Source organism: Chionomys nivalis, chromosome 16, assembly GCF_950005125.1.
Source record: "Chionomys nivalis chromosome 16, mChiNiv1.1, whole genome shotgun sequence".
NCBI lineage: Eukaryota > Metazoa > Chordata > Mammalia > Rodentia > Cricetidae > Chionomys > Chionomys nivalis.
The window spans coordinates 40,458,613-40,484,609 of NC_080101.1; the positions used below are offsets into that span (position 1 = coordinate 40,458,613).

Here is a 25,997-nt window from a genome sequence, read left to right on the forward strand (position 1 = left end):
ACTCCACTGTAATTGACATATGGCCATGGCTATTTCCATAGTGTGCAAAGGCTTGTGTAAGGGCACATTCCACTACAACTATACAGTGTGCTAAGGCATGGGCGTGGCTGTCTTCCACTCTAACTAAAGAATGTAAAACTATAGGGTATAAGTGAGGCTGGATTTGGGTGTAGTTTTATTTAGGAAACTGAATTCAAACTTTATATGTGCCCAAAATGTTCTTTTGCTATGATTTTTGTCATTTAAAACATAGATGCTATGCAAAGGTCTCAGGACGTAAAAGGTGGTGATGGCATTTGACTGGAGGTGCAGACCTACCTGCCTGAGCTGGGAAAACTTGTGTGAACATATGTATGCACTTTTCCCATAAGAAATGGCAAGTCATTTTTATCAGATGCTAAAATAACTTAAAATAAAATTGACTATAAACCCTTTTGAACACTATACAGAAATGTACTCTGTCTACTGTGCATGCCTATTAAAATGCATGTTCACACTCATTCATGATGGTATTCATTTGTCATAAACATTTTTAAAACATTGATTAGTAGATTTGAATTCCTTTATAAATGAAAAACTGAATACCTCAGATTCCAAATCCCTAATACATTATGCCTAAAGAAAAATTAAGTTAAACTCCAAAATATTTAAAATATAAATTGATTTTCCCCAAGAATAGTCATTGGAATATGCATTGTTTAATTTGTTTTTTTTTTTTTTTTTGATTGCCTGGTAGCTGGTGATTGCCTAGTGGTTGACATTCTTAATCCCAGCACTCCACAGGCAGAGGCAGGTGAATCTCTGATCTGCAGATTCTGATCTGCATGTCGAGTCACAGGCCAGCCAGGGCTGCATAGTGAGACCCTGCTCCCCCACCAAAAAATTTTAATTCTTTTTTAGGAAAAGTGAAAAATTTTTTTTGGTTCTTTTAGGTTACCCATTACAATGCCAAGTATAAAAAAAGACTAGATCATGACCCCTCACTTAGTATTTAGGTTAAAAAAAAGCATAAATATAATACTTCTATACTCTTCATTCTTCCCCTTTCTCAAACACACATGCACAAAGTCAGGTAAGAGGGAAACCACCTCTTTTACATTGTACATGCAGGCTTAAATCTTCACTTAATCATGTGCTTGTCTTTTAGGGCTTATGAAACAATCAAAATTAGACACAACTATAATATGTGAATCAGTGGATTGCCAATTTTATTATTGTTAAAGCTGTCTTAAGAGAGCAGAACTTGTGTGAGAGGAGGATCTCCCCCTGCCTGAACTGCACTTTTACCAGTGGGCAGACACCAGCAGAACAGCTTCATAACCTGGGAGGTGCTGAGGGCGGGTGGAGCACCTTCATAGCCTGGGAGGAGCTCAGGGCGGGTGGAGCATCTTTATAACCTGGGAGGTGTTAAGGGCTCCTTCCAGGAAAGGCAGCCGACTCTCCAGCAGAGTAAATGAGAAGTGCTCCAAGTGGGAGCAACCCTTCCCAGTGATTTGTAGATGAAGTGATGGTGGGGGATAGAACAAGTAAACTAAGGGTGGGAAATTCTATCCTCGGCGCTTCCAAATGAGAGGAACTCGTGCAACAGGAGAGGGATAAAGCTTTCTCGTAGGATCTCTATGTCAAATAATGCAGCCTGCGTGTCTTCAATATTAGTCAAATATGAAAAGGGTTAAAATGACAAGCAAGATAAAAATTTTAGTTGACCTATCATGGATCTGCTTTCTCAATACTGTCTAAACCTGGACACGAAGAAAATTATGGCCTAGACTATAGCTGTGACCCGGTGAAGGTGAGCTTTTAAGGCTCAAACAGTAGCAACAGCTTTATCTGTGGTCATCTGTTTTCTAGGCATGGACAAGGACGCTGCTCTAAGCACTTCCTGCACCTCTGCTCCATTGTGATACCCCACCCCCACCCCTCTATACCACAGTCTGGACTGCAGCTGCCCCTGCTGCAGAAACTCTCGCTTTTCCTGAGCCTTTCTGCTATTCAGCTTTTAAGATATAGTTCTGAATTTTGCCTGGTTAAAATTTGCCGTGACTTCCCCGACCACCCTGTACACACCTCAAAGCATTTTCAAAGAGCTGTGCTCCTTTCTTCTCACGCCTCCTTTCATCCGCAGATATTACTCGGGCTGGTTGCAGGATGATAATACAACAATCACTAGGAACCTGGCTGAAAATGGGTTTTACTCTGCATTTTCTGCAGAACAGGAAAGTCTATTAACTAGAGATGATGAGAGCTGTGGGTGGTAACATACTGGGAGCCATGGACATGTACAGCCAGAGTCTGGTCTAAAAGAATGGGAAAGACGTGTGTCTGTCCTGGTTTGGTTTCTACTGCTATGAGAAACACCATGACAAATGCTGAATACCAACTTTGTCTAAATCTTTGGGAGTTCGAACAGATAAAACTTAAAGCTGCATTTTAAATATTGCTCTCCACTTAACTATCATTATAACCAACAAATTGAAATGATCAATAGAATAGATAATTTGCAACTATCAGTGCGTGCTATGGCCACCATGCAGGCTATAGTTGTGCTATATGTAATCACGTTCTGGTGGGAAGTAGATTGCCCATATCATGGACACATGTCACACCCATATTATTTTAGGTGATGAGCCAGAAATTAGCGCAAGCCCAATTTTTTGTGTCTCATTTCCAGTAGCAATAGTAATCTAGTAATTCTCATAATAAACAAAAACAAATATTGACTCGCACGAAGATTTTATGAGGCTTGTTTGTTTCTTTCGGAAGACAATGCCTCACTCTGTATAGCTGCCAGCAGGTTGGCTTCAGGTGCAAAACAAACCTGTGCATTTATGGGTAGGGTGCACTTACCTGGCAGTAACTAAAACCCGGAGAGGGAGGCAGATAAAGAGCAGCTTTTTCATTTTTTCAGAAAATGTTTTCATTTTCTCAGAAAGCACATCTGTAATGAAAGCCAACATTTTAAAAAATAGCTGTGTGCCTTGTGAAAAATAAACACAAAATAAATTATATCCATTAAGTGCCAGGAACCTGAACTATACTGAAATATTATTGATAATCACTTTGCCAGCATAAAAAACACACAAATATCAGCATGTTCCTCTGAACCCAATTTCTCCTCTTGTTAGATAAGAGAAACAGAACAGCACAAACCAAGAACTTCAAAGCCATCTCAGCTCCAGGCTTAGTGGGCCTGTGAAAGTGAGATCACAGGCATGCTCTAAGGGAGTGAGGACATAAAAGGAGCGCTAAGAGGCTGTGTCTCAGGCTTGTAAGCCAACCAAGGAGTCTCCCATCAAGTCTCTCAGCATTCCCCTCCTTGCTGACTCCCTTCTCATCTTTGCAGTCAGAGTCTGGCCTTTCGTTTTGTTTTGTTTTTGAAATGGTATTACATAGACTATTGATTGACTATATAATTTGTTACAGAGTGGAAATTCTTTCATGAGGAAATGATGTCACACAAATAAAGTGAAGTAACAACTTGTTTAAAGTGACCAAAACCATAACAAATATAAGATAGACTTTAACATCTAATTTGAGCTGATCTTAAAGAAAACCCCTTCCATTCTTAGAGACATGGAGATTTGTTTGTTTGTTTTTTGTTTTTTGTTTTTCGAGACAGGGTTTCTCTGTAGCTTTCGGAGCCTGTCCTGGAACTAACTCTTGTAGACTGGACTGGCCTTGAACTCACAGAGATCCATCTGCCTCTGCCTCCCGAGTGCTGGTATTAAAGGCATGCACCACCACCGCTCGACCAGACATGGAGAATTTGTAATGTAAAACAAGGTTTGTTTATATAGTTTGGAGTCACAATATGAAGCTGTCCTATTAACTATTTGCAAAACTTGATTTAGAGGTGCATTCAGACTTCCCGGATGTCACTGGGAAGAAGTCTGGAGGCAGGATAAATGCTGTCTTCGTAGCTTAATTCCTGTGTATAATATGGTGACGTTAAAGTGAACTGAGTTTTGACATTTCATGTTCAAGACCAAGGGATTGTGAGAGATATGTGTTGAGATTTAAGTGAGAATTTTGAGACAGGAAATTTCTGCAAGATACAATCTACTGCAAAAAGAAAACCCGGTGCCTCCCTGCTTTGACATCACTGCCCCTTGTGGTTTCAATAATGGCTGTGTTTTTAAGTAAAATATTGGTTGACATTTGAGTAATATCAAATGTTGTAGACGTGACTTGCATGTATCCTGAGTTTAAGCTTTGGTTATGAGGCATGCAGTCTGCACTGAAAAATGTGCAATACAATGCATAAATTTAATATTTCTAAGGGAATCATAAATATATATTTTGGGGATCAGTCCTCTGTCTGATGTTGGATTAGTGAATTCCCAGGAATCCACAAGGATGACCCCAGCTAAGACCCTAAGCAGTAGAGAAGAGGGTTCCCGAATTGGCCTTGTCTTGATGACCATGTTAAATGTCACCATAGAACCTTTATCCAGCAACTGATGAAAACAGAGGCAGAGACCCACACCAGAGCACTGGACTGAGCTCACAAAGTTCAGTTGAAGAGCGGGAGGGGTGAGAATATGAGCAAAGAGATCAAGATCATGATGGATACACCCACTGAAACAGCTTGCTTTTGCTAATGGGAGCTCACCAACTCCAGTCAGATAGGGAGGAGACAGCACAGGTCCAAACTAGTTTCTCTGAATGTGGGTGACTATTGCATGGCTGGGGCAGGGCCACTGGCAGTGACACCAGGATTTATCCCTACTGCTTGTACTGGATTTTTGTAACCCATTCTCTTTAGATGGACTCCTTGCTCAGCCTAGATATAGCAGGGAGGGCCTTGGATCTTCCTCAAAGCAATGTGCCTTACCCTCTTTGTGAAGAGGATGGGGGGGAAGGAAGTGGAGGGAATGCGAGAAGGGGAGGGAGTGGGAACTTGGATTGGTATGTATAATGAAAAAAGATAGTCTGTTTTCTTTTTAAAAAATATAAATGAGAGAATCATAAATAACTTTAAAAAGATCTCAGATCACAATTTCTGAGTTTGTTCTCATAAACCTTTTAACTGAAAATGTTAAAGGCTTTCCTTAGAAGGACCAGAAATGATTTCTTCTTTGATCCTTGTGTTTAACGGTAAGACCTAAAGTCAAGAGCATCTACTGTACACACCATTGCCAGGAGATGTAAAAGGAAATGATATTTGTCTCGTCTGCTATGAGCTCAGAGAAGAATATGTGATTGACTCTAAGAGCTTATTTATTGCTTTTTGTTGAATAACAGAAAGTTCTTCCTCGCTTTTTTTTTTCTCAACCCGAAGTGGTCATTTATGTTAATTACAGATTTTAAAAAACTGTTTTCTGAGCCAGATGGTGGTGGCACATGTCTGTAATCCCAGAACTCAGGAGGCAGAGGCAGGCAGATCTCTGTGAGTTTGAGGCCAGCCTGGTCTACAAAGCAAGTTCCAGGATAGCCAGAGCTGTTAACACAGAGAAACCCTGTTTTGAAAAACCAATAAAATAAAAAAGGAAAAAAAATTCTGTGGACAATATTAAGTAAACAATATACAAACTATCATTAAAGATTACTACAGACTAAATACATTCTTCATTTGAGTGAACAGCTTCCAATACTCTCCATATATTCTAAAAGTAGAAACCATTTCTTATATTTAGAGCCATATTTATTTTTAAAAAATCACAGGAGATAATTTTTGTTTAATGTTCTATATTGTGAGTTTCTTTTAACTTTCTAAAGATTATACAGTGTTAGGATCAACTAACAGCATAGTGATTGGAACCCTGACCAACACCCTGACTTCCTGGAATAGGAATAAATTACGGGATCTGCTTTGGAGCAATGGCTAATTTGTCGCCTGTTAATGGTGACTTAATGAAGGAGGACTGACTTTGCTCATCATTCACTAGTGAGTGAAGGTATTTCAACATCAGGGAAATGAAGTGACCCCTTGATTTCCTAGTTCTCCTCTCCTCACCTCTTCATGGCTGATAACTGAGATCATACAGAGTTCATGGAAAGGCCATAGCTTCTCTTTCTGATTCTGTTTTCGCAGACCATGGCAACTTCTTCTGACCCACGCATTCAAATAAATGTCTGTCTTGGTGAGGGTTATCCCAATGATTAATGCATGATGTAGACATAGCCCTGGTAGTCTTAATTTCCACAGTGTCAGATGACACTTCTCGTTGGCAAGCTTGCATTTGTCATTGGGATACCATTAAGGGAAACCATTAAGAACAGTGTTGGGAGGGCAGATTAATGACTGTTCAGCACAGATCCATTCAGTCACCAGCCGGCAGTAGTTAGGAATACGATGAAGCAATTTCCAACTAGAAAGGATGAACAAAAACCAAGTAAAAATCAAAGCCCTGACATGATTAATAGCTTTCTGAAATTTTACTGATTGCTTGCTGACTATCCAAGGAACATACAGAGATGGAGGACCCTTGCTAGTGTGTATTAGATTTGTGCTGATAGACTCCATCACTAGGAAACAGCATTGCGTTGTCCCTGATAGACACTGAGCCTGTGTGATACTATTAGATAAATCAGCTTTTTAAATTGCTTCTTGTCTTTAATGAGGCCTGATGCTAAGGTTCCCCAAAAGGCCTAAAAGAGACGAAGACAATCCAGGAACTGGCTTTGCTTTTCTAAAACATCTTTTCCAGGAATGATCAGGCAAGAATACATGGAATGGAAGGACAGCTTCACATTGCACCTTCTGAATTGTCAAGGGTTCCTTTTGTAATGATGTATTTTTTTAAAAAAAAGTTGGGAAATGGTTTGGACATGGAGATGAAGTTACTTTAAGGACAAGATTCTTCTGATCTTGAGAGTTGTTTATACACCAGTGTATAAATCAAGGATAGTATGAAACCTATGAATTGCTATGGTCTTTTGTTCCTGAAGAGTGAAATATCTGAAAAATGTTTTGCACTTGTCTTGTTGAGAATGCTATTATTTCAACTGTTTCAGTTCCTGGATACCACCACAGCACCATTCTAAAAGTAATTTCTCCATGAAACCATACAAAGTGCCTTTTCACTCTTTGTTCATCTCCACAGAATAAATTAGCAGATGGAACGGTCTAGTCAGATGCTCTGTTTCATGGGAGAGTACTTCACTGGCTCTCTGGAGAATTCATGTTTGAACTCTCCACACAAAACATCAAGTTTCCAACAATCTGGGCTTGCAAGGGTTCCCTAGAGACTAATATCAAACATTCCACCACAATTCTCTGTTGCTCGTTTTAGATTATTTTTGATTGATGCCCCAAAGTTATGGCTTTGGTTATTTTAAGATTGTTGAGTTGCTTTTACTTTTTCAGTAGCATTTTGAGGGGAGGAAAAAAAGTAGCTACTCCTTCAAAATATGAAGCAGTTCTACTTATAGGGTCTCCATCAAGCGAAGCAACCTGCCCCTGACTTACCATGAGTTTTCTGCTTTTACACGTACTTCGGGTATGATCATAGGCAGCCAGTAAGAGTCTCATTTTGTAGTTAAACAAATGGGGGCCAGAAAGACCAAATGACTTCTGTAGCAACACATTAAAAGTTTGCACTACAGTGAGTGATTTGCAAGCCAGCAAATAAGGAACAACAGATAGGTTTGCCCATTCTCAGAACCAGAGAAAAACATGAAAGAAAAACCTAAAGAGAGAACTTAATTACTAGTTTTTCTAACTCTTTCATGGGCTTTTGTGTGTGTGTGTGTGTGTGTGTGTGTGTGCGTGTGCTTGTGTGTGTGTGTGTGTACACGTGTATGATACGTGTTGGTACTGACAAGCCAAAAGTACATGGAGATGTCAGAGGACAAGCTTGTGGAGGGCTTTCTGTTCTCCTGCCTTTGTGTGGGTCCGGGCAGCAGACTGAGGTCCTAAACTTTGCATGGCCTTTCACTGCTGAGGCCCCTGCACAGACCTAAATAGAGCACATATATGTGAATTGTTCTGCTCAAGAGTACCTGTGTTTCTCTGCCCTAGTGTGGATGAATTATAAATTCGAAAGGTTTACTTTTCTCATTAATTGCATTTTACTCTCCTAAATATTGCCAAATGAAGCAGCTCATCAACACTGACAACATTTGTACTAACTCTATTAGACCTGGTAGCAATAACCTTGCAATTCTGGCCTAATCACAGGGTCTTCAAGGTCAATTGTGCAGGTCTCATGACAGAACTAAAATGTAACTATGCAGAAACGTTCTCACTGGCGCTTATCTGTGCCCCTAAGTTGAGAAAAAAAAAAAAAGGTCTTTTAAATGTAATAATGTGCTTCTGCTGTTTTAATAAAATAACTTTACCAGTCATTGTTCAAAGGACACTTGAAGTCTTCTTAGCCACCCTTGTAAGGGTAGCAGCAGAACTATCCCTGCCCTATCGGACCTTGAGGGCTTGGCTTTCTACTCTCTAGTCTTTGTTGTTGCGCCTGTGCCTTACCTGCCACACATATCACATATATGAATCCATACACCATCAAATAGAATCCTCTTTACACTTGTGCCTTTCTCACTACTTGTCCTAGACTCCAGCTTTCCCATTCATTTAGTCAGCTGCAATATATCTGTTGAGACCCTACAGTGCCTTCTGAGATGGCACAGATGAAGTGAGATGCTTATCCCTTGAGAAGCTAACAACCCAGGAAGACACACTGGGAAAAAGAAATGAGCAGAATGTGGCGAATAGAAGTGGAACTATGAACACAGGAGACATTTCTGTCCTGAGAGAATAAAACACTTCACACGGAGTGGGTTTTTAACTGGACCACGATCGGGGCAGAGAATTATCAGGTTGGACAAATCAAGTACTGTTATATGTATGCTGTTTTATTTTACTTTCTTATTAGAGACACAAGGAGGGAATTACATCCCAGAGAGTCATGTACAGAAGTTCAAAGGCCTGAGGACATAGTATATCTGGAGAGAAGGGAATCATGGGAGGTAGCTAGAAAGGGTGAGAAATAATAAAAAAAATGACATACTGTAGTCAAGAATTTCTATGCTGAGTGAGTTTACACTTTATAATAAGGAAAATCTGTGGAAATAAAATATAACGCAGGAAAGAAGATCCTGAGTCTGAGCCACCTTCTTTGGGCATTGTGGAAGACCTTCTTGAGCTCTCGGGGTTAACTGCCCTTTCCAGCAGAGAGCAAGCACATGTGCAAACTGTTTAGCTTTATTTGGGAGAGCACAGTCTGAAAGAAGGCAGAGAAGATATGAGAGCACCTAAAACATCTGCCTCAGCAAGCACAGTGTGTCCTTAATGATGCAGTGTAGATGGTTCCTGCGCTTTGCAGAGTGTAGTGCCCGCTGCCCCCTGATCAATGTGGCCTCAGAGTGCTCTTGGCTGCTCATTAACACCTGCCTGCCCTCCCAGCAGGTTTTCAAAATTAAAACTCTAAATGAGAAAAAGACAAGTCAATCCAAAGAAGGACAATTTAGATCCACGGTCTTTGTCTAGTCCTTTTCCCCAAGTTTCATCCACAAAGCACACTTCAGATGTCAGAAACTTTTACTAACGTTTTCCACAAACATTGTACTATTGTTTATATTGTTCGTTTTTGAGTCATGTGTATTCCTAAATAAATAAATCCATGAAAGACCTCAGTGAGCAACTAGAAAAGTTCAGCCACAGCCCCAGAAACCATTCTGAGAAGAAAAAAAGAAAAGAAAAGAAAAAAAAATGAAAATTAAGCCAGAAATCCTAGTAGAATCTAAGAAATGCACATGTTTGCATCTATACACAAGTAAGTTATGAACAATGTACGGACCATGCGTTAGAGAAGGAAGTCTTCCTAAATACCATTTACTGTGTATTATCTATATAAGGCATGCAATTGCTATGATTATTTTTAAACAGTATTACTCCCTCCTTACCTCCCACATGGTAAATATGAATCTATAATCAAATTAATGGGGTTGACTTCTAATTGAGTTTCTAATAAAGGATATATGATAATTCAATGCTGTCAAGTGAGAACAAATGGAATACTATTCCTTAAAAACACAGCACTGTTGGTGAAATCCAAAGGTTCAAATTGATTTCAACTCCACCACAAAGGTAAAAGCTCTCTTGCTTTAGAATCTTGTATCTCTGATTTTAAAAAGTAGGAGCACACATGTATATGCATAATAGTCCTTGGTGTAGGACACTGAATTAGCTAACATTTTACATATTGGAATTAAGTTCTTTGCACAGTTCTGGTGTACCTGAGTATTAAGAGATTAGAGGGGGCTTCTTCTACAAAGAAGAGAGAGAAGGTATGGTAATAACAGCAGAGGAGAAGGAACGTGGAGACGGGAGGAGAGAGCATCTTGTTTCTCTTCCTGTCTTGGCATCTACAACTATTCTTTCAATAGTTGATTCTTGTGTCTGTCAACAAACTTCTCCCCATCTTCCCTGTTCTCACGACAGTGCCAAGAGCATACAAAGCCCTTCCCAAGTTACGCTCCATTCATCTAGATTATTGCCAGCGTTGACATAAAGAGTAGAGTAGACAGAAAGCTTAGTATTCCTATTCCTCCTTAGTCATCATCTGCTCTTTTAAGGAAAAATAAAGATTACATGTACAGAAAGGAATATAATATGTGTATAACATATAAAAATAACAAATCAGCTTTATAAAGTAGAAGTCATTGTTTATTCAAAGTATTTTCTCTAACTTCTCTATCCTCTTTCAATATCAAACGTTAAATTTAATCTGAACTCTGATGCTATATATTTATCGCCACCATACTCTTAAAAATTGTTTTATCAAATTGTGTGTGCATGCATGCATTGGTGGTTGTGAGTGTGTACATGCATGTGTGTGTGCATGTATGCATGCATGCGTGTGTGTATGTTTCCTGATGACTGTGTTTGGCTAGTTGAAACTTATGTGAGTGATACATCATTTATGGAATCTTTGCTACTTGCCTGTTTTACAGAATGTAAAGTTTGATTGGGGAGGATATCTGGCCTCATCTGATTTTACTCCCATATGATAAGATGGCATAGAAACATATATTTATTTGTCCTTTTGTCCTTCATGGACACTCAGTCTGTGTTTTGATATATGGATAGTCTATTGTACTGAGCATGCATATATAATTGTTATTATTTATCTATTGGTATAGTAGAGCCTGCCGAACTCTTTCAGTAGCTGTGAATTAACTGAGAATGTTTCCAAGTAGCACTCCTGGCTCTCCATTAATACATTTCCTTGGGTCTGTCTTCAGCTGCCCACCTCTTCTCCATTATGAGTTTGTAGGACTCCTTTATATGCACATCCAGATGTGGGCTCTCAATGGATAAGCAGCTTGCAAGACCTTCTTCTATTCTGTGGTTTATTTTCACTAATTTGACTTCTTGTCAAACAGACGTTCTTACCTGTAACTTAACATGGATTCCATGAATGTACTTTTTCTGTCTTAAGAGCATGTTCTTATTGACATGTCCATGAGACAGTCTGTATTGTCAAAGTTTTTGTTTCTCCTACCTTATAGTCTGGCAGAAATGATATTTTCACATGAAGGGAAATAGTAGTTGTCGAATTTCCTGTTTTTCCACTTGGAAGTTCACTTGCCCCAGGGCCATTTCTGAAAAAAAAAAATTGTCCCTTGTCACTCATCTTGGTCAACAGACCTTTACAACATGTTGTGTGTAACACTGTTTCCGGTCACATGTCTGTCTGTGTGGGGTTAATTTCTGAGCCCCCGCCCCCTTCTCAAGGATCTGTGCTGCTGACACTGTGTTTGTGCCACGCTGTGGGCTGCAATTGCTCCGCACTGGCCTTACATCTGACTCTGGAAGATTCCGATCTTGTCCTTGATTGAAAGTGATTTGATCATTCTTGGGCTTCATGTTCCTATGTGGGTTTTAGAACAAGTTCATAAATGCTACCAAAAATAGCCCAACACTGTTTTAGTTTGACCTGTAGAGCAAGTAGAGAAAAAGCAGCAGATGCAGAACAATGGCTCTTCAACTCCATAGATACCTTCTATCCTTCCACTTTTCGGGGGTTTCTTTATAGTCTCTCAAAGCTTTTACAACTTTCTATGTAATGGTTCAATAAGTGAGAAGTTATGATGCTTCAAAATCACTCGATATTTTTTTCTCTCTATTGCTGTTGAATGATAATAGAATAAATTTTTCACGTACACAATTTATCCATTCTGATAACCTGAAGACATACTTGAACACTTGATTCCCCAATCAGGTTACCAATAAGCAATGCATTTGTTTCTCTCCATTCTTGGTTTTGCTGTCACTGTTCTTGTTTTCCTTTACTTACTTTGATGTAGTTTATGACTTATGGGGAAGCTAAACAGAAGTACCGGCTACAGGCATTCTTTGCTAATTTCTGTTCTTTTCTCAGAGCTCTTTCTCCCCAACGTGCAGGGTCCCTTTTTACTTTCCTGGTTTCTGCCATTCCTCCACTTTACACACTCACACCTGAATTGGAACCAAGATTGACAAAACAATATGCCGTCCTTGTTTTTGAAAAAAATCCAGTGAGATTTTGATTGAAGTGGTTTTAAACCAAACTTTAAATCCCAATAACTTTTAGCTTGTTTGTGAGTCACAAGACTAATTAAGATACAGTCAATATCTTTCTTTCCTATCCTCTCTTTGCCCTTCATTTTATTCTATCTTTGGAACTTTTCAAATCTGGAATGACAGAAAAATCCTCATATTGTGTGTGTGTGTGTGTGTCTATTCAAGCCAGGTCCTGGGCACTACTAACCAAATTTCATTGTTGACCTTAGTCTTTTAAACAAAAACCCAAAGGAAGACCTTAGGAGAACTCAGTCTTCACTAATTGTCATGGTCACCATAGCAGGGAAGCCTTCTGCGAAGAAGCGGCTCCTCTGAGCTTCTTCCTTTTACTAGCTTGCTGATTTCTTACTGTTTGTAACTCTGACTTCTTCTTTTGACAGGTCCGAAATGTATTTTATTTTGCTTTTTATTTCTAGAAGAACATTTTTGTGCATGCAATTTTCCCAAACTTTCAACAAAACTTTGCAATTAAGTTTTAACTCTGAAATCTGGCATCAACTAGTATTAAAGAAAAACTATCTTGCAAGTGCCTTTTTGCCCCTATTGAAGTTGTCCTTAACCTGCACTACTGTGTTCCTTTGTAATGCTCTTATTTCCTTTGTCTACCGCAGTACAGTGGCTTTCCCTGCCTGTTTTGTTCCTTTCACACTCCGCAGCTTGTGTTTATCCACAAGCCTTTTACCTTTTCTCCTTTTCTGTACTGCAATTTTTTTCTGATAGACTCATCCACTATCTTAATGTCGGCTTCCCCCGTCCCCCAGCCAGCATCAAATGGCTCAGCGATGACAAAAGCCAGCCTTGCTTTAGTGCAACACTCTAAGTTTGTGGACAGGCAGCCTGATGCCTCTCAAGTTCAGTTCTTCAAAATCAGCTCACATCAATTTGAATTAATCTTGTCTCTCAATTGGTTTTCTTCCATGCCCCATCTTCTGTAACACACTAATCCTGGAAGGACCCAGGCGTGAAATCTCAGGATGGTTCGAGACAGGGTTTCTCTGTGGCTTTGGAGCGTGTCCTGGAACTAGCTCTGTAGACCATCTCGAACTCACAGAGATCCGCCTGCCTCTGCCTCCCGAGTGCTGAGGATGGTTCTTTCTGACTCCTCAAGACATGGTGAGGTCATACTGCATCGTGACTCACCTTCACACACCTCGCTTTAATCTCTTCTGAGTCAGATGGACATCACCTCCAGCCTGAGCACTGCAAATGCCCCCATCCCTCCCTCCCTCCTGCTTGTGTTCTCACTCATCCCCTATGCTTCTCAGAATCCCAGAAGTAGGTACATGAATGTGCTATTGTATTACTTCTCCCAATCTCTAAAAACCTGTCTTGCCCTCTCCTGTTCTCCATTTCATCAGACTGCACATTTGGCAGGGTACAGCATATAGCCTGTGTGTGTGTGATGGATTGTACCATCTACACTTGTGTAAACAATCTCTAGCCACTACTGCAATAATGGAATTGATTAATGACACATTTCTCAGAACATATCCCTGCCTGTAACAAGATACGATTATGTAAATCATACATATGATTTATGCCACTTGGCATACATTTCTTGTCCTTGTCTAAAAATGCCTTGTATCTACAAGTGTGCTTCCCAGTTATGTTAGCCCTTCCCTGTAATCTCAAAGACAGAGAAGTTTATGCAGGTTTTCAGCTCCAGGTTCTAAAAGGTGCAGATTTGCGTTTCTAGATCCTGCATTTCATCATCCAAGTGATCTTGGCTCCAGAAAATACTTTCTTCACTTGCCAAATGAGAAAAATTTATAATTGGCTTTGGAGCTTTGGGCTATTGTAGTGAAGATGTAAAGAACCTACATGCATTTGTTAAAATAGTGTGCAGCTTTTGGGAAACTCCATGCAGTATAATTGCTACTGTTTCTATTATAGCAAAGGTGGCACTGTTCACATCTATTCTACCCTATGATTTATAAGTCAGCTCCCTACCCTTGCCCAATTGTTGCCTCTAACTTCACCATTACTACTGCCATTAACATCCAAAAGCTACTTCTGGCACCTGGGAAACTGACTGTAGGCATCCAGAATGGGTGGTGATCATTCATTGCTCCCAACCCACTTGTAAACATAAAGCATATTTGTCACAGCCCCCTCGTCCAGCAAGGAAGACGCGCAACACCGGAGCTCTTCTTGCTAAGCAGTTTATTTCAGGACTCCATTCACAGCAATCTTTTCCCTTCTCTTTCTCTCCCTCTCTCCTTCCTCTCTCCTAGGGCAAACCTCTCCCAGCCCTTCAGTAGGCATGGGCTACCAATCCTGGATTGCCAGGTGGGCACTGCTCATAGGTCCACGCATATGCAAGCAGCTGACAGTCATTGCGTGATAATAGCATAAGTCAGGCCTAGTACATATTAGAAGTTGATTATCACAGAAAGCACTCGCTTTCGGGATCGGAGGGCGGGAGCCAGCACCATGAGGTGCGACTCCACGCTGCTCTCTACACATAGCCATCAGGTGTGACTCCACACGGCTCTCTACACATATTATGTGATATTCTTTCTAGGCTCACTACAGATAGAGAATCTACAGAAAGAATATGACCAAAGTGAAATTTGATGAACCAATTAGATTATTATATATGTGTGTGTGTGTGTGTGTGTGTGGTGTGTGTGTGTGTATTAAACACCTGACCTCATAAATCATATTCCTTTTTCTCGATGATCCTTATTGGAGAGTTATTTTTCATTCTGTCAGCATCCAAACATTCAGGGTCTCTTGAATTTTTTGAAGATGTGTATTTTCCTGTAAAGATAAGAACAGAACCCTGCCCCAACCCTATATGGTTTCCTTACCACCTATATGGTTGTCACCATTGTGGATGAGCTGTCATTTCACTTTTTGAAGAGGTTTCTCCTTGTAATGCAAATCTTTATTAATTTTGATGGTATCCATAGTTTGTCTTCTTCTGTAGAAAGAAGAGCAAAACCCCTTCCCCAGCGTAGCACATCTGGTTTCCATTGTGAGGTCAACACATCGTTGAAATACACTGGTTAATTCAATTCAGAAGTTTTTTTCATTATCCAGTGCCTCTCTGCTGCTGCTGTTCCTTTCTCATTGACATTAAGAAAATTTAAGGTTAATAAAGCATTATAAATCTATTTTGGGGGTATTTTCTATCCCTGTTTGTTTGCTCAGCATATCCTTTATAGTTCAATTTGAACTTTCTATAACTGCCTGACCTGTAGGATTGTTTGGTAGACCTATAATGTGCTTTATATTATAATAGGCAAGAAAACGTTTCATTTTATTAGATACATATGCTGGACCATTGTCTGTCTTTATTTGTGCAGGAATGTCCATGACACTATAACTTCTAATAAGTGTGTGATTACTGAATTAGTCTTTTCCGAGCTCAAGGCAGTTGCCCATTGAAAACCTGAATACATGTCTATGGTGTGGTGCATATTTTAATTTTACCAAATTCCATAAAGTGGAACACATCCATCTGCCAGATTTCATTCCTTTGAGTACCCTTAGGGTTACTCCCTGCAGGCAATGATGTTTGGTTGTAGAAAGAACAAGTAGGGCATCTCTTTATAATCTCCTTAGCTTGTTACCATGTAATAGGAAATTCTTTCTTTAAACCTTTGCTATTGACATGATTTCTTTTATGAAATTCAGAGGCCTGTAACACACTTCCAATCAATAACTGATCAATTTCTCTGTTACCTTGTGATAGAGGACCTGGCAGACACACATGGGATTGGATATGTGTTATGTATGTAGGACAAAGTCTATTCCTGATTATTTCTTGCACCTGAATGAATAATGAAGTCAATTTGTATCATTTGGTATAAATTTAGTGGTTTTAATATGCAAAAAACTCTTTTTGCATATTGTGAATCAGTAACTATATTGAGAGGTTCTTTAAAATCCCATAGTACCATAAGAATAGCATATAATTCTGCCTTCTGGACAGAATTAAAAGGGTTCTGTTCCACCTTACTGAAATCTTCTGATTTGTAACCTGCCTTCCCTGATTTATTTGCATCAGTATAAAATGTACAAGCTACAGTTATTGGTGCATCATGTACAGTTTGAGGAAGAATCTAAGAAGTTTTCTTTATAAGGTTAAATCTATTGCTTTTGGGATAATTGTTATTAATTTCTTCCAAAAAATTAGCACAAGCTCTTTGCCATGGTTTATTGTCTTCCCATAACTTTTTTATTTCACCAGCAGTGAAAGGCATTATAATCTCTGCTCAGTCTATACCTGCTAATTGACGAAGTCTCAGTTTACCTTTTATAATTAATTTAGAGACCTTTTCCACATAAGTTTTTAATTTTTTACTTGGTTTATGTGCTAAGAAGGTCCATTCTAAGAACATCCCTCTGCATTAAAATTCCTATGGAAGAAATTTTGGAAGGGAATATGACTAGAATGCAATTAAGATTTGGATTCACCTATCCATATGTGCCTCCTGTAATTTCTCTTCAACAATTGTTAATTCTTTTTCTGCTTCAGCTGTTAATTTTCTTGGACTATTCAAGTCTTTATTACCATTTAAGGTTTTGTTTAAATGAATTATTAGATCAGGTGTTATTCCAACAGCTGGTCATAGACTGGAAATGTCTCCTAATAATCTTTGAAAATCATTAAGTCCACAACTGGTCTCTCCTAATTTGTGCCTTTTGTGTTTTAATTTTCTGTAACCCTATTTTATAACCTAGGTCATTAACAGAATCTCCTCTTTGAATATCTTCAGGAGCAACTTTTAATCCCCATTTAGGCAAAACTTTATTTCTTCAAATATCCTTTCTAAAGTATCTGCATTTGACTCAGATAACAAAATGTCATCCATGTAATAGTAGATTATAGACTTAGGAAATTGCTTACATATTATTTCCAATGGCTGACTTACAAAGTATTGGTGCAGGGTGGGGCTTTTGAGCATTCCTTGTGGAAGGATGATTGATCATGATCTGGGCGACACATGAGTAACACTAATAGTTCTTCAGGCTCCTAATCACAAATCAGGTTTGCTCTAGCATTTAAAATCTTTGAAAAAAACCACTCCTAGTGTCTTTGGCAAGTAGTACTGGGAAAGGATACTCTGTTCCTCCATCCTCCTCCACACTGTGGACAAGGATTACAAACAGGCTGTTTATCTTGTGCAGGAACACAATTCTCCCATTAAAAACATATTGATTTCATAGACAGAGAAAGGAAGAAAATACAAAATGGTGCCTACAAAAAAAGTGGAGGGTAATAAAATTTCATTAAAAGATTCATCTTTTTATCTAACCTCACCCCATTTCATCAGAGGTCCCAAAACTAAAACTTCAAGGTTTTCCTGTATGCCTTATCCACCCCAGTAAGTATTCTCAGAATCCTTTCTTAAGTATAACCAGTCTAGGAGGGAACCCACTCTTCATGGTGGTCCTGTGTGCATTTTAAACTGAATACATATTCACAATGAAAATGACATTTCCATGCCTTAAAAGTACCATATCTACTGTGGAGATTAAACACTTGATCTGATCACTGTAAATGTAATTTAAAATGTATTTTTTATCATTTCAGGGGAATCAGATCTATTTTCCTGCTGTTTTCAGAGCCCTTTGAATATGTTTGTACTCACTAGGAATGGACATTTCTGTGAAATTAATCAAATAGGGAATTCAGTGTTCCTTGTGATAATTTTGGCCATATCCCATTGGGAACTCTCTAGGCTGAGTTTGTATCTTTCCTGGGAAAGACCCCTGTGTTCCAGATCCTCATTCTTTCCCTACTTAGTTGTAAAGAGTGAAAAGCGAAGCCAATACAGACAGAATACACACAGAACTAATGACAGTGCGAATTTGCCAAGAAACTCTGCTGAAAGCTTCATTACTAAAATAAAATAGAAATATTTTAGGATAGCACTTTACATGGATTAGATTCAAATTAGCCTCAAAATATTCTAAAGCACCATATTAATTTCCTGATCTGCTGTCTTTTTAAATAAAAGAAATCTAAATTGGAGAATAAGAAAACATTTCAACAAAACTAGAGATTGCAAGTTCTATTTTTTTTTTTTTTGCTATTGTTTTTGGTTATTTCATAAAATAACCCGAAATCTTACTCTAGCTCTAGCTTTGTATTTTTGTCAGTTTTCATTCTGCTGGAGGCTGTTGTGCAACTCATACCATACACGTGCTGGTTTCACCCCAAAGCTTAAATAATCCGATAGGTTTTCTTGGAATCCCCATACCTGGGACATTGCTCAACCAAAGCCTTGAAAGCATAGCATGTGGACTGAATCACACCTGCAAAGGAGTTTGTGTTTTTAACTTGGTGGGGCCATTTAAATGCAGAATTCCAGGTGACTAAAGGTAGCAGGAAGCATTTTTTAGAGTTGTCATTAGAACAGCAGGTGAGGGTGTCCCAGTAGAGAAGTATATGGTCTAGGAAGGGTTCAGATTAATATAGAAGACCCTTGTTAGGACTCCTAGGAGAGGTTAGGAGTAGGAAATACAGTAAATATAGCAACATACTAATTATTCAAGTTTGAATAAAAAAGAATTGTTACTTCTATCAAATCCCACTTCCAGAACTCTCTTGAGATGGTTACGTAATGCCAGTTTTAAACACCCAGTCTACAGGTCATATTATCATGTTTTCTGTGACATGTTCTGCAGATATTGCATTTTATTGATTTCTACATTAGTACATGGTGAAAAAAAAAGATTTTTGTTTCACAATTCAGCTGATTTTACTTCTAAGAGAAAAGGCATACAAAAGAAATGCCAAGATGGAAGAGTAGCCTTTCCTAAATCACCATAATTCCAAAATTTAGGAATTTTTGCCTAGTAATATATAAATTCAAGGGCTTGAGACACATTTTATAAAGGACTTACCATTTGAAATGATACTTTGTTTTATGTTTAAGAATTATTTTCTTATCCACAGGACCAAACAGAAATGGCAAGTACTCAATTTGAATGCCAATACTGCACGACATCCCTTCTTGGGAAGAAGTACGTACTCAAGGATGATCATCTCTACTGTGTCTCCTGCTATGATCGGATCTTTTCTAACTATTGTGAGCAGTGCAAAGAGCCAATTGAATCAGATTCTAAGGTAGGCATCACTCCAGTTGACACCGTCACTGCTTATGAAGGATGTGTAACTGCTTCAGAGTGGCCCTTGTCTCTGCATGTGGACTTTCTGCCCACATTTTGTACTGTATTATCATATCAAGTGCCGATGTGTAGTGCTGTGGAATGAATGTTTTAATCTTACATTATTCTTAGGACAACTTTTTCCTTTAGGTATATGCATGTGTGGTAGTTTTTAGGATGAGTAAAAATTTAAAGAAGTTAAATTATGTCCCCAGAGTTTTACAACTAAATATTGAGCCACTTGTGGAATAGCTAATATATGCAAAAAAATACATTTAAAAAAGAATTTGGAAACACAAAAATTTCAAAGCCTGTGCTTTCCAACTTCAAAATCTGCCTTGACTCCTTTAGCCCCGAGACTGCTGCTTTGCACTTCACACTTCCTCCTCTGGGCTTGTTATTTTCTTTCTTTCTCACCTTTGCTTTAACTAAGTATTGTCATTTCTTTGCTTGAAGTCCCAAGGAATAATAAGATTCTGTAACCTAAAAATTAAAATGATCCCTGTAATGTTTTCTTGTAGGTTATAAAAGAACAACAGAGAAACTTAACAAATTCCAATGAGGTTCTTTTTCAGTGGCCTTTAGTGACCAATAAAACAGGCCCCAGGCTTTTGCTCTTGATTACTCCAGAGAGTCTTTCTAGAGATAATGATATCAACAACGTTCCCTCCAGCTAGTGGTACAACCTATTGCTACTAGGGTCCCAAGGGTGTCCCAACTTGTCTTAGAAAATGGCTTGTTTCATTGCAAGCCCATCTAATTGACTTTATTTACTGTCTCAAAGGATCTTTGTTACAAAAACCGTCACTGGCATGAAGGTTGCTTCAAGTGCACCAAATGCGACCACTCTTTGGTGGAAAAGCCTTTTGTTGCCAAGGATGAACGCCTGCTCTGCACAGACTGTTATTCTAACGAGTGTTCCTCCAAGTGCTTCCACTGCAAGAGAAACATCATGCCAGGTGAGATCCAAACCCAGCTCCTGGCTCTGCCCAAGGAAGCCTCAGCAGTCTTCCTCCAGCACTGGTGCCCCACAACACTGGTTTGAGAAAGTCAATCAATGTTCTTGCCTGTTTTCTCTAAGTCCTATCATCTATTCTTCTTGATCTAAGCATATTACAGTGCTCTTTAATTTTGTAATGTTATTACAGTGTTCAATATTTTATTTTCATATAACCTAATTCACAGAAACATGTTGAGCAAGAGACAGCTCTAAGGGATAAAGCTTGCATCAGAAACACAACGGAAAATGCTCGGTCCTGAGCATAACCAATGGCATTAAAAGGGATCATTCTTTATCAGACATTGGAGATAGTCCTCATTTTTTAATCAGTCTATTCATTCATTCATTGTGTCTATTGTTTTACTGTTGTGGGGAGTGTCAGAGGACAATTTTTATAAGTCATTTCTCTCTTTCCATGAAGTGGGATCCAGGGATCAAACTTAAGTCATTAGGCATAGCAGAAAGCCCTTTTTACCAGTTTCGCCTTTTCTTTTTTTCATGTGTATATGAAAAAGAAAAGATACTATCCTTTTTGTTTTTACTATACATACCAGTCCAAGTTCCCACTCCCTCCCCTCCCCCCACTCCCTCCACATACCCCCCCACACACTACTCCCATCCAGTCCTCATAGAGGACAAGGCACACAGCCCTGTGGAAGGTCCAAGGCCCTCCCCACTATATCCAGGCTGAGCAAGGAATCAACCCAAAGAGAATAGGTTCCCAAAAGCCAGTACATGCAGTAGGGATAAATCCTGGTGCCTTTGTCAGTGACCCCACAATCTGCCCCAGCCATGTAACTATCAACCACATTCACAGGGACTAGTTTGGTCCTATGCTTGTTCCTTCCCAGTCCAGCTGTAGTTGGAGAGCTCCCACTAGCTCAGGTAGACTGTTTCAGTGGGTGAACACATCACGGTCTTGAGCTTTGCTCACATTCTTATTCCTCCCACTCTTCAACTAGACCTCAGGAGCTCAGTACAGTGCTCCAATGCGGGTCTTTGCCTTTGTTTCCATCAGTTGCTAGATGATGCTCTCTGGTGGTTTTTAAGATATTCATCAGTCTGACTACAGGGCAAGTCAAGATTGCGACCCCTCCCTTCTATTGCTTAGGGTTTTAGCTGGGATCATCCTTGTGGGTTCCTGGGAATTTCTCTGGAGTCAGGTTTTGGCTAACCCTATAATGACTCCCTCAGTCAAGATATCTCTTTCCTTGCTCTCATCTCTGACCTTCCTCCATCTTGACTACCCCATTTCCTCAAGTTTTCCTCACCCTTCCCCTTTACCCCTCTTCTTCCCCTTCCACCCTCCCTTCTCCCCCCACCCCCATGTTCCCAATTTTGTCAGGCAATCTTGTCTGTTTCCAAATTCCAGGTATTTTTCTTTGGGTTTACCTTATTACTTAGCTTCTCTAGGATCATGAACTACAGGCTCAATGTCCTTTGTTTATAGCTAGTATCCACTTATGAGTGAGTACATACCATATTCATCTTTTGGGGTCTGGGTTACCTCACTCAGAATAGTTTTTTCTAATTCCATCTATTTACATGCAAAATTCAAGGTGTCCTTTTTTTTTTATTTTCTGCTGACTAGTACTTTAATGTGTAAATGTGCCACATTTTCTTTATCCATTCTTCAGTTAAAGGGCATCTAGGTTGTTTCCAGGTTCTGGCTATTACAAGTAATGCTGCTATGAACATAGTTGAACAAATGCCCTTGTGGTATGATTGAACATCTTTTGGGCTTATGCCCAAGAGTGGTATTTCTGAATCCTGAGGTAAGTTGATTTCCAGTTTTCTGAGAAAGCACCATACTGATGTCCAAAGAGGTTGTACAAGTTTGCACCACCAGCAATGGATAAGAGTGTTCCCCTTACTCCACATCCTCTCCAACATAAGCTATCATTGGTGTTTTTGATCTTAGTCATTCTGACAGGTGTAAGATGGTATCTCAGAGTCGTTTTGATTTGTATTTCCCTAATGGCTAAGGATGTTGAACATTTCCTTAAATATCTTTTGGCCATTTGGGAATCTTCTGTTGAGAATTCTCTGTTTACTTCCATACCCCTCCTAGCTTTGTCCCTCTCTCAGATTTGCAATCTCTTTGTCATTAACCTTTGTTGCTACAGACATAAACCCAAACAGGTATATAAATACAGACTGTTGAAGGCTTTCAGGGTTTCCTGCAGGTTTGTGTAGGATCAGATAACTGACCAGGGGCTCATCCCTAGGAAATAATAACAATCCCTCTGTCCACATCTCAACAGCTGTTAGTCATAGCTCTTCACTTAGTGGTGGGGCCCCATGACATTTTCCCCATCTGTGTTAGAACATCAGCTGTTGTTGGAATTGTTCAGGTCTTGTTTAGGAAGCCATGCTGTTGAGATTACACTGGTGTAGCTACCTTCTCATACCAAAAGGCACTCATAACTGATAACTCATAATTAATCTCACGGCAGAGTTTTGTTCCCCTGGCTCTTAAAATCTTCTCTCTCTTTCTCTCTCTCTCTCTTTCCTATCCCTGTGGACAGCAGCATAAGAACATGAATCAGTCAACCCCGCCTGGAAGCACTCTAATCAATATTACTGCTACCACTATTATTAATATAAAGTCAAATAAATTCAGAAGCCATTTCCATAACCTGTATCACAGAAGTAGTGCCCTGGGCATTTATAATTATGCATCTAATGACAGCTATGACTCAATCTGTCTGAACCATGAACCAGTCCAAATCACGACATGCAGGGCTCCCCCATAACTTTTGCAGAAACTACAGGGGTTTTCTGTGCATGATCTAGCAGAACTGTAGCAATTTTTCTTTTCTCTAAGGAATATCTTAGAAACTACAAAATGTTTTTCTAAAAGTTTTTTACTATTTATTTATACAGCAATACAGTTTATTATGATTATACTTAAAATATTTTAAATAATTGAGGCATGTTTTCTTAAAGAAAACACAAGTATGCCTAGCTTGTTCTAACAGAGTCTTACTTTGGAATCCAGGTTCTCGAAAAATGGAGTTTAAGGGCAACTACTGGCATGAAACCTGCTTTGTGTGTGAGCACTGCCGACAGCCGATAGGAACCAAGCCTCTGATCTCCAAAGAGAGTGGCAATTATTGTGTGCCCTGCTTCGAGAAGGAGTTCGCTCACTACTGCAACTTCTGTAAGAAGGTAGCTATCTAAAGAGGGTAAAGCTATGGGAACTTTCAGAACACTGATGTTGTTTTGTTATATATTTGGAATGAAGTTTCCCCATCATGCATGAGATAGCCTTTAAATTTCAACACAGCCCAAACTAAAATTCTCATAATGAAGATGTCTTGCTCTTGGAGTAGCTATAAATTTCCACCTTAGATCATGGGTCTGATGTTCAATAACACAGGTGATTTGACCTCCCAGTCACATTAACTGTTGTATAGAAACTTTTTTCTGGGACATCTACATTTCCCTGTGCTTCCTAAATGACAATTTTGATCCATTTAGTATTAACTGTTTCAGAGAAATATGGATTTGCCCCTCAGAATGATTGACAGGAACAGGTACTAGAAACCCTGCCTTTTATTTTCTAGTTACTAAAGTCTCTTCTGATCTTGAGGCTTTGTGTTATCAAGAAGACTGATAGGTAAGTGGCAGATCATGATAGAAATCCAGTTCGCTTGAAGACACAAAAAGCCCAAGAACTGAGATTTCCTTCATTTCCCACTCCAGCACAAAAGCAAGCGCCCTCTCACTCGTCTTCCCATTCAAAGCATACTTTCCAGAAGGGAAAAGTCATTTTTAGAAATAAACATGATCTAGCAGTTCATCCTCCAGGGTTTTATGTGAAGAGCGACTCATGTCCATCATCTTGATGAAGCCTGTCTGTGCTCATAAAATATATACTGATATTCTCAAAGAAAGCCTTGACACATGAAGCACCATGAGTTTAAAATGGCACTGTGGGTTGTAGGAGAACGCTGAATCATGACAAGGGATTGTGCTGGCTCCTGAATACTGTGATTTGTTAACTTCCTTGACGGCTCTCAAAAACACTGTGTATTTCCTTCTGGACAGCTCATTACACTTTCCCCAGGTGCATACACAAGCATGGATGTATGCATACAGAGTACGGCAAATTTCTGCTTCTATTGGTAATACCAGTGTAACCTAGGGAAGAAAGTAACCAATGCACTCATCAGCCTTTTAATTACCCTATTACATCACAACGGTAGCTGAGAGCTACAGTGAGTAGTAACAAGACGGGAGATCATTCACTTCCTGAAAGTCTCTATTGCTTTTCCAGAAATGCTGGCTTTGAAAAGGATGATTCGAGCAATAATCAAACCCTGTGCCATGACCACGTGACATAAGAAGCCTTATGGCTTCCAGAGTCAGTGGCATTTACAGCACATGCTGGAAACAAAATGAGTACGCTTCTCTTGTTCTGAGAGGTTTCAAACTTAGGTCTCAGTTTAGGCTAACGCGTTAATGAAATTTGTGGGAAGTTCGTATAATGTATTGGTCACAATAGTCTTCCTTTCAATGTTGTTATGAAGACTCAAGATACCTGGGACAAAGTGCTGGATTTTTCAGGCTACGGAAGACTGTAGCTATATGGAAGACAGGATGTGAAGCCATTAGGAGCTTATGAAATGTTCTTATTGGGTTGTAGACAGATGATGACTCATTAGTTTTTATTTAATTTTTAGACTACACACTCTTTAAGAAAATCTGGATATAAATGATTGTGATCAAAGCTAAAGAAAGATTCTGTTCGATTCAATCCAGAAGCAAAACTTGGCTTAAATAAAACCAAACTTATTGTCGACCAGACTTTTATGTTTTCCCTCACCAATTTTGTTTTGTTACACTAGAATTTTCTACTTAGAAATTGGTGGTTCAAATTGTAAGTCCTTCAGATTCAAATTCTTCAGGAGACAAATAAAATTAAATGTGTCCTCAAGTTCTTTAACGGCTCTCTACTGTGTCTTCAATCCTCACTGTCAGGCTAAGGAGATGGCACTATGTGGGGAGTCCATGCTGTAGACCTTAAGAAGAGTTCAGATCCCAGCACCAACATACAGGCTGGGTCTGGTGGCTCGAATCTGCAAGCAGAGCCAGGTCAGATGAAATGGAGAACTCAAAGTTCAGTGAGAAAGCCTTTGTCTAAAAGAAAGGTGGGAAGTGCTAGACAAGGATATTTAATGTCAGCGTCTAGCCTCTACAGAGATGCACAGATAGACATGCACACTCACACACATGTACACAGAGACAAATACACACACACATACAGACAAACACACACACACACACACACAGACACACACCAGAGAAGAAACTTGTTCTAAGTCAATGGTCAACCAAGGCTTAAATATT

At 39.3% G+C, this 25,997-nt stretch overlaps 1 protein-coding gene across 1 annotated transcript in view; it reads left to right on the plus strand.

Moving 5' to 3' along the window:
• Positions 1-25,997, plus strand: part of Fhl5 (four and a half LIM domains 5) — a 39,199-nt gene that overhangs the window by 3,630 nt on the left and 9,572 nt on the right. The window contains exons 2-4 of the mRNA XM_057790471.1: positions 19,431-19,601; positions 20,427-20,601; positions 23,644-23,813. Of these exons, the coding sequence (XP_057646454.1) occupies positions 19,443-19,601; positions 20,427-20,601; positions 23,644-23,813 (504 nt within the window). The 5' untranslated portion in view covers positions 19,431-19,442. The remainder of the gene's footprint in view (positions 1-19,430; positions 19,602-20,426; positions 20,602-23,643; positions 23,814-25,997) is intronic.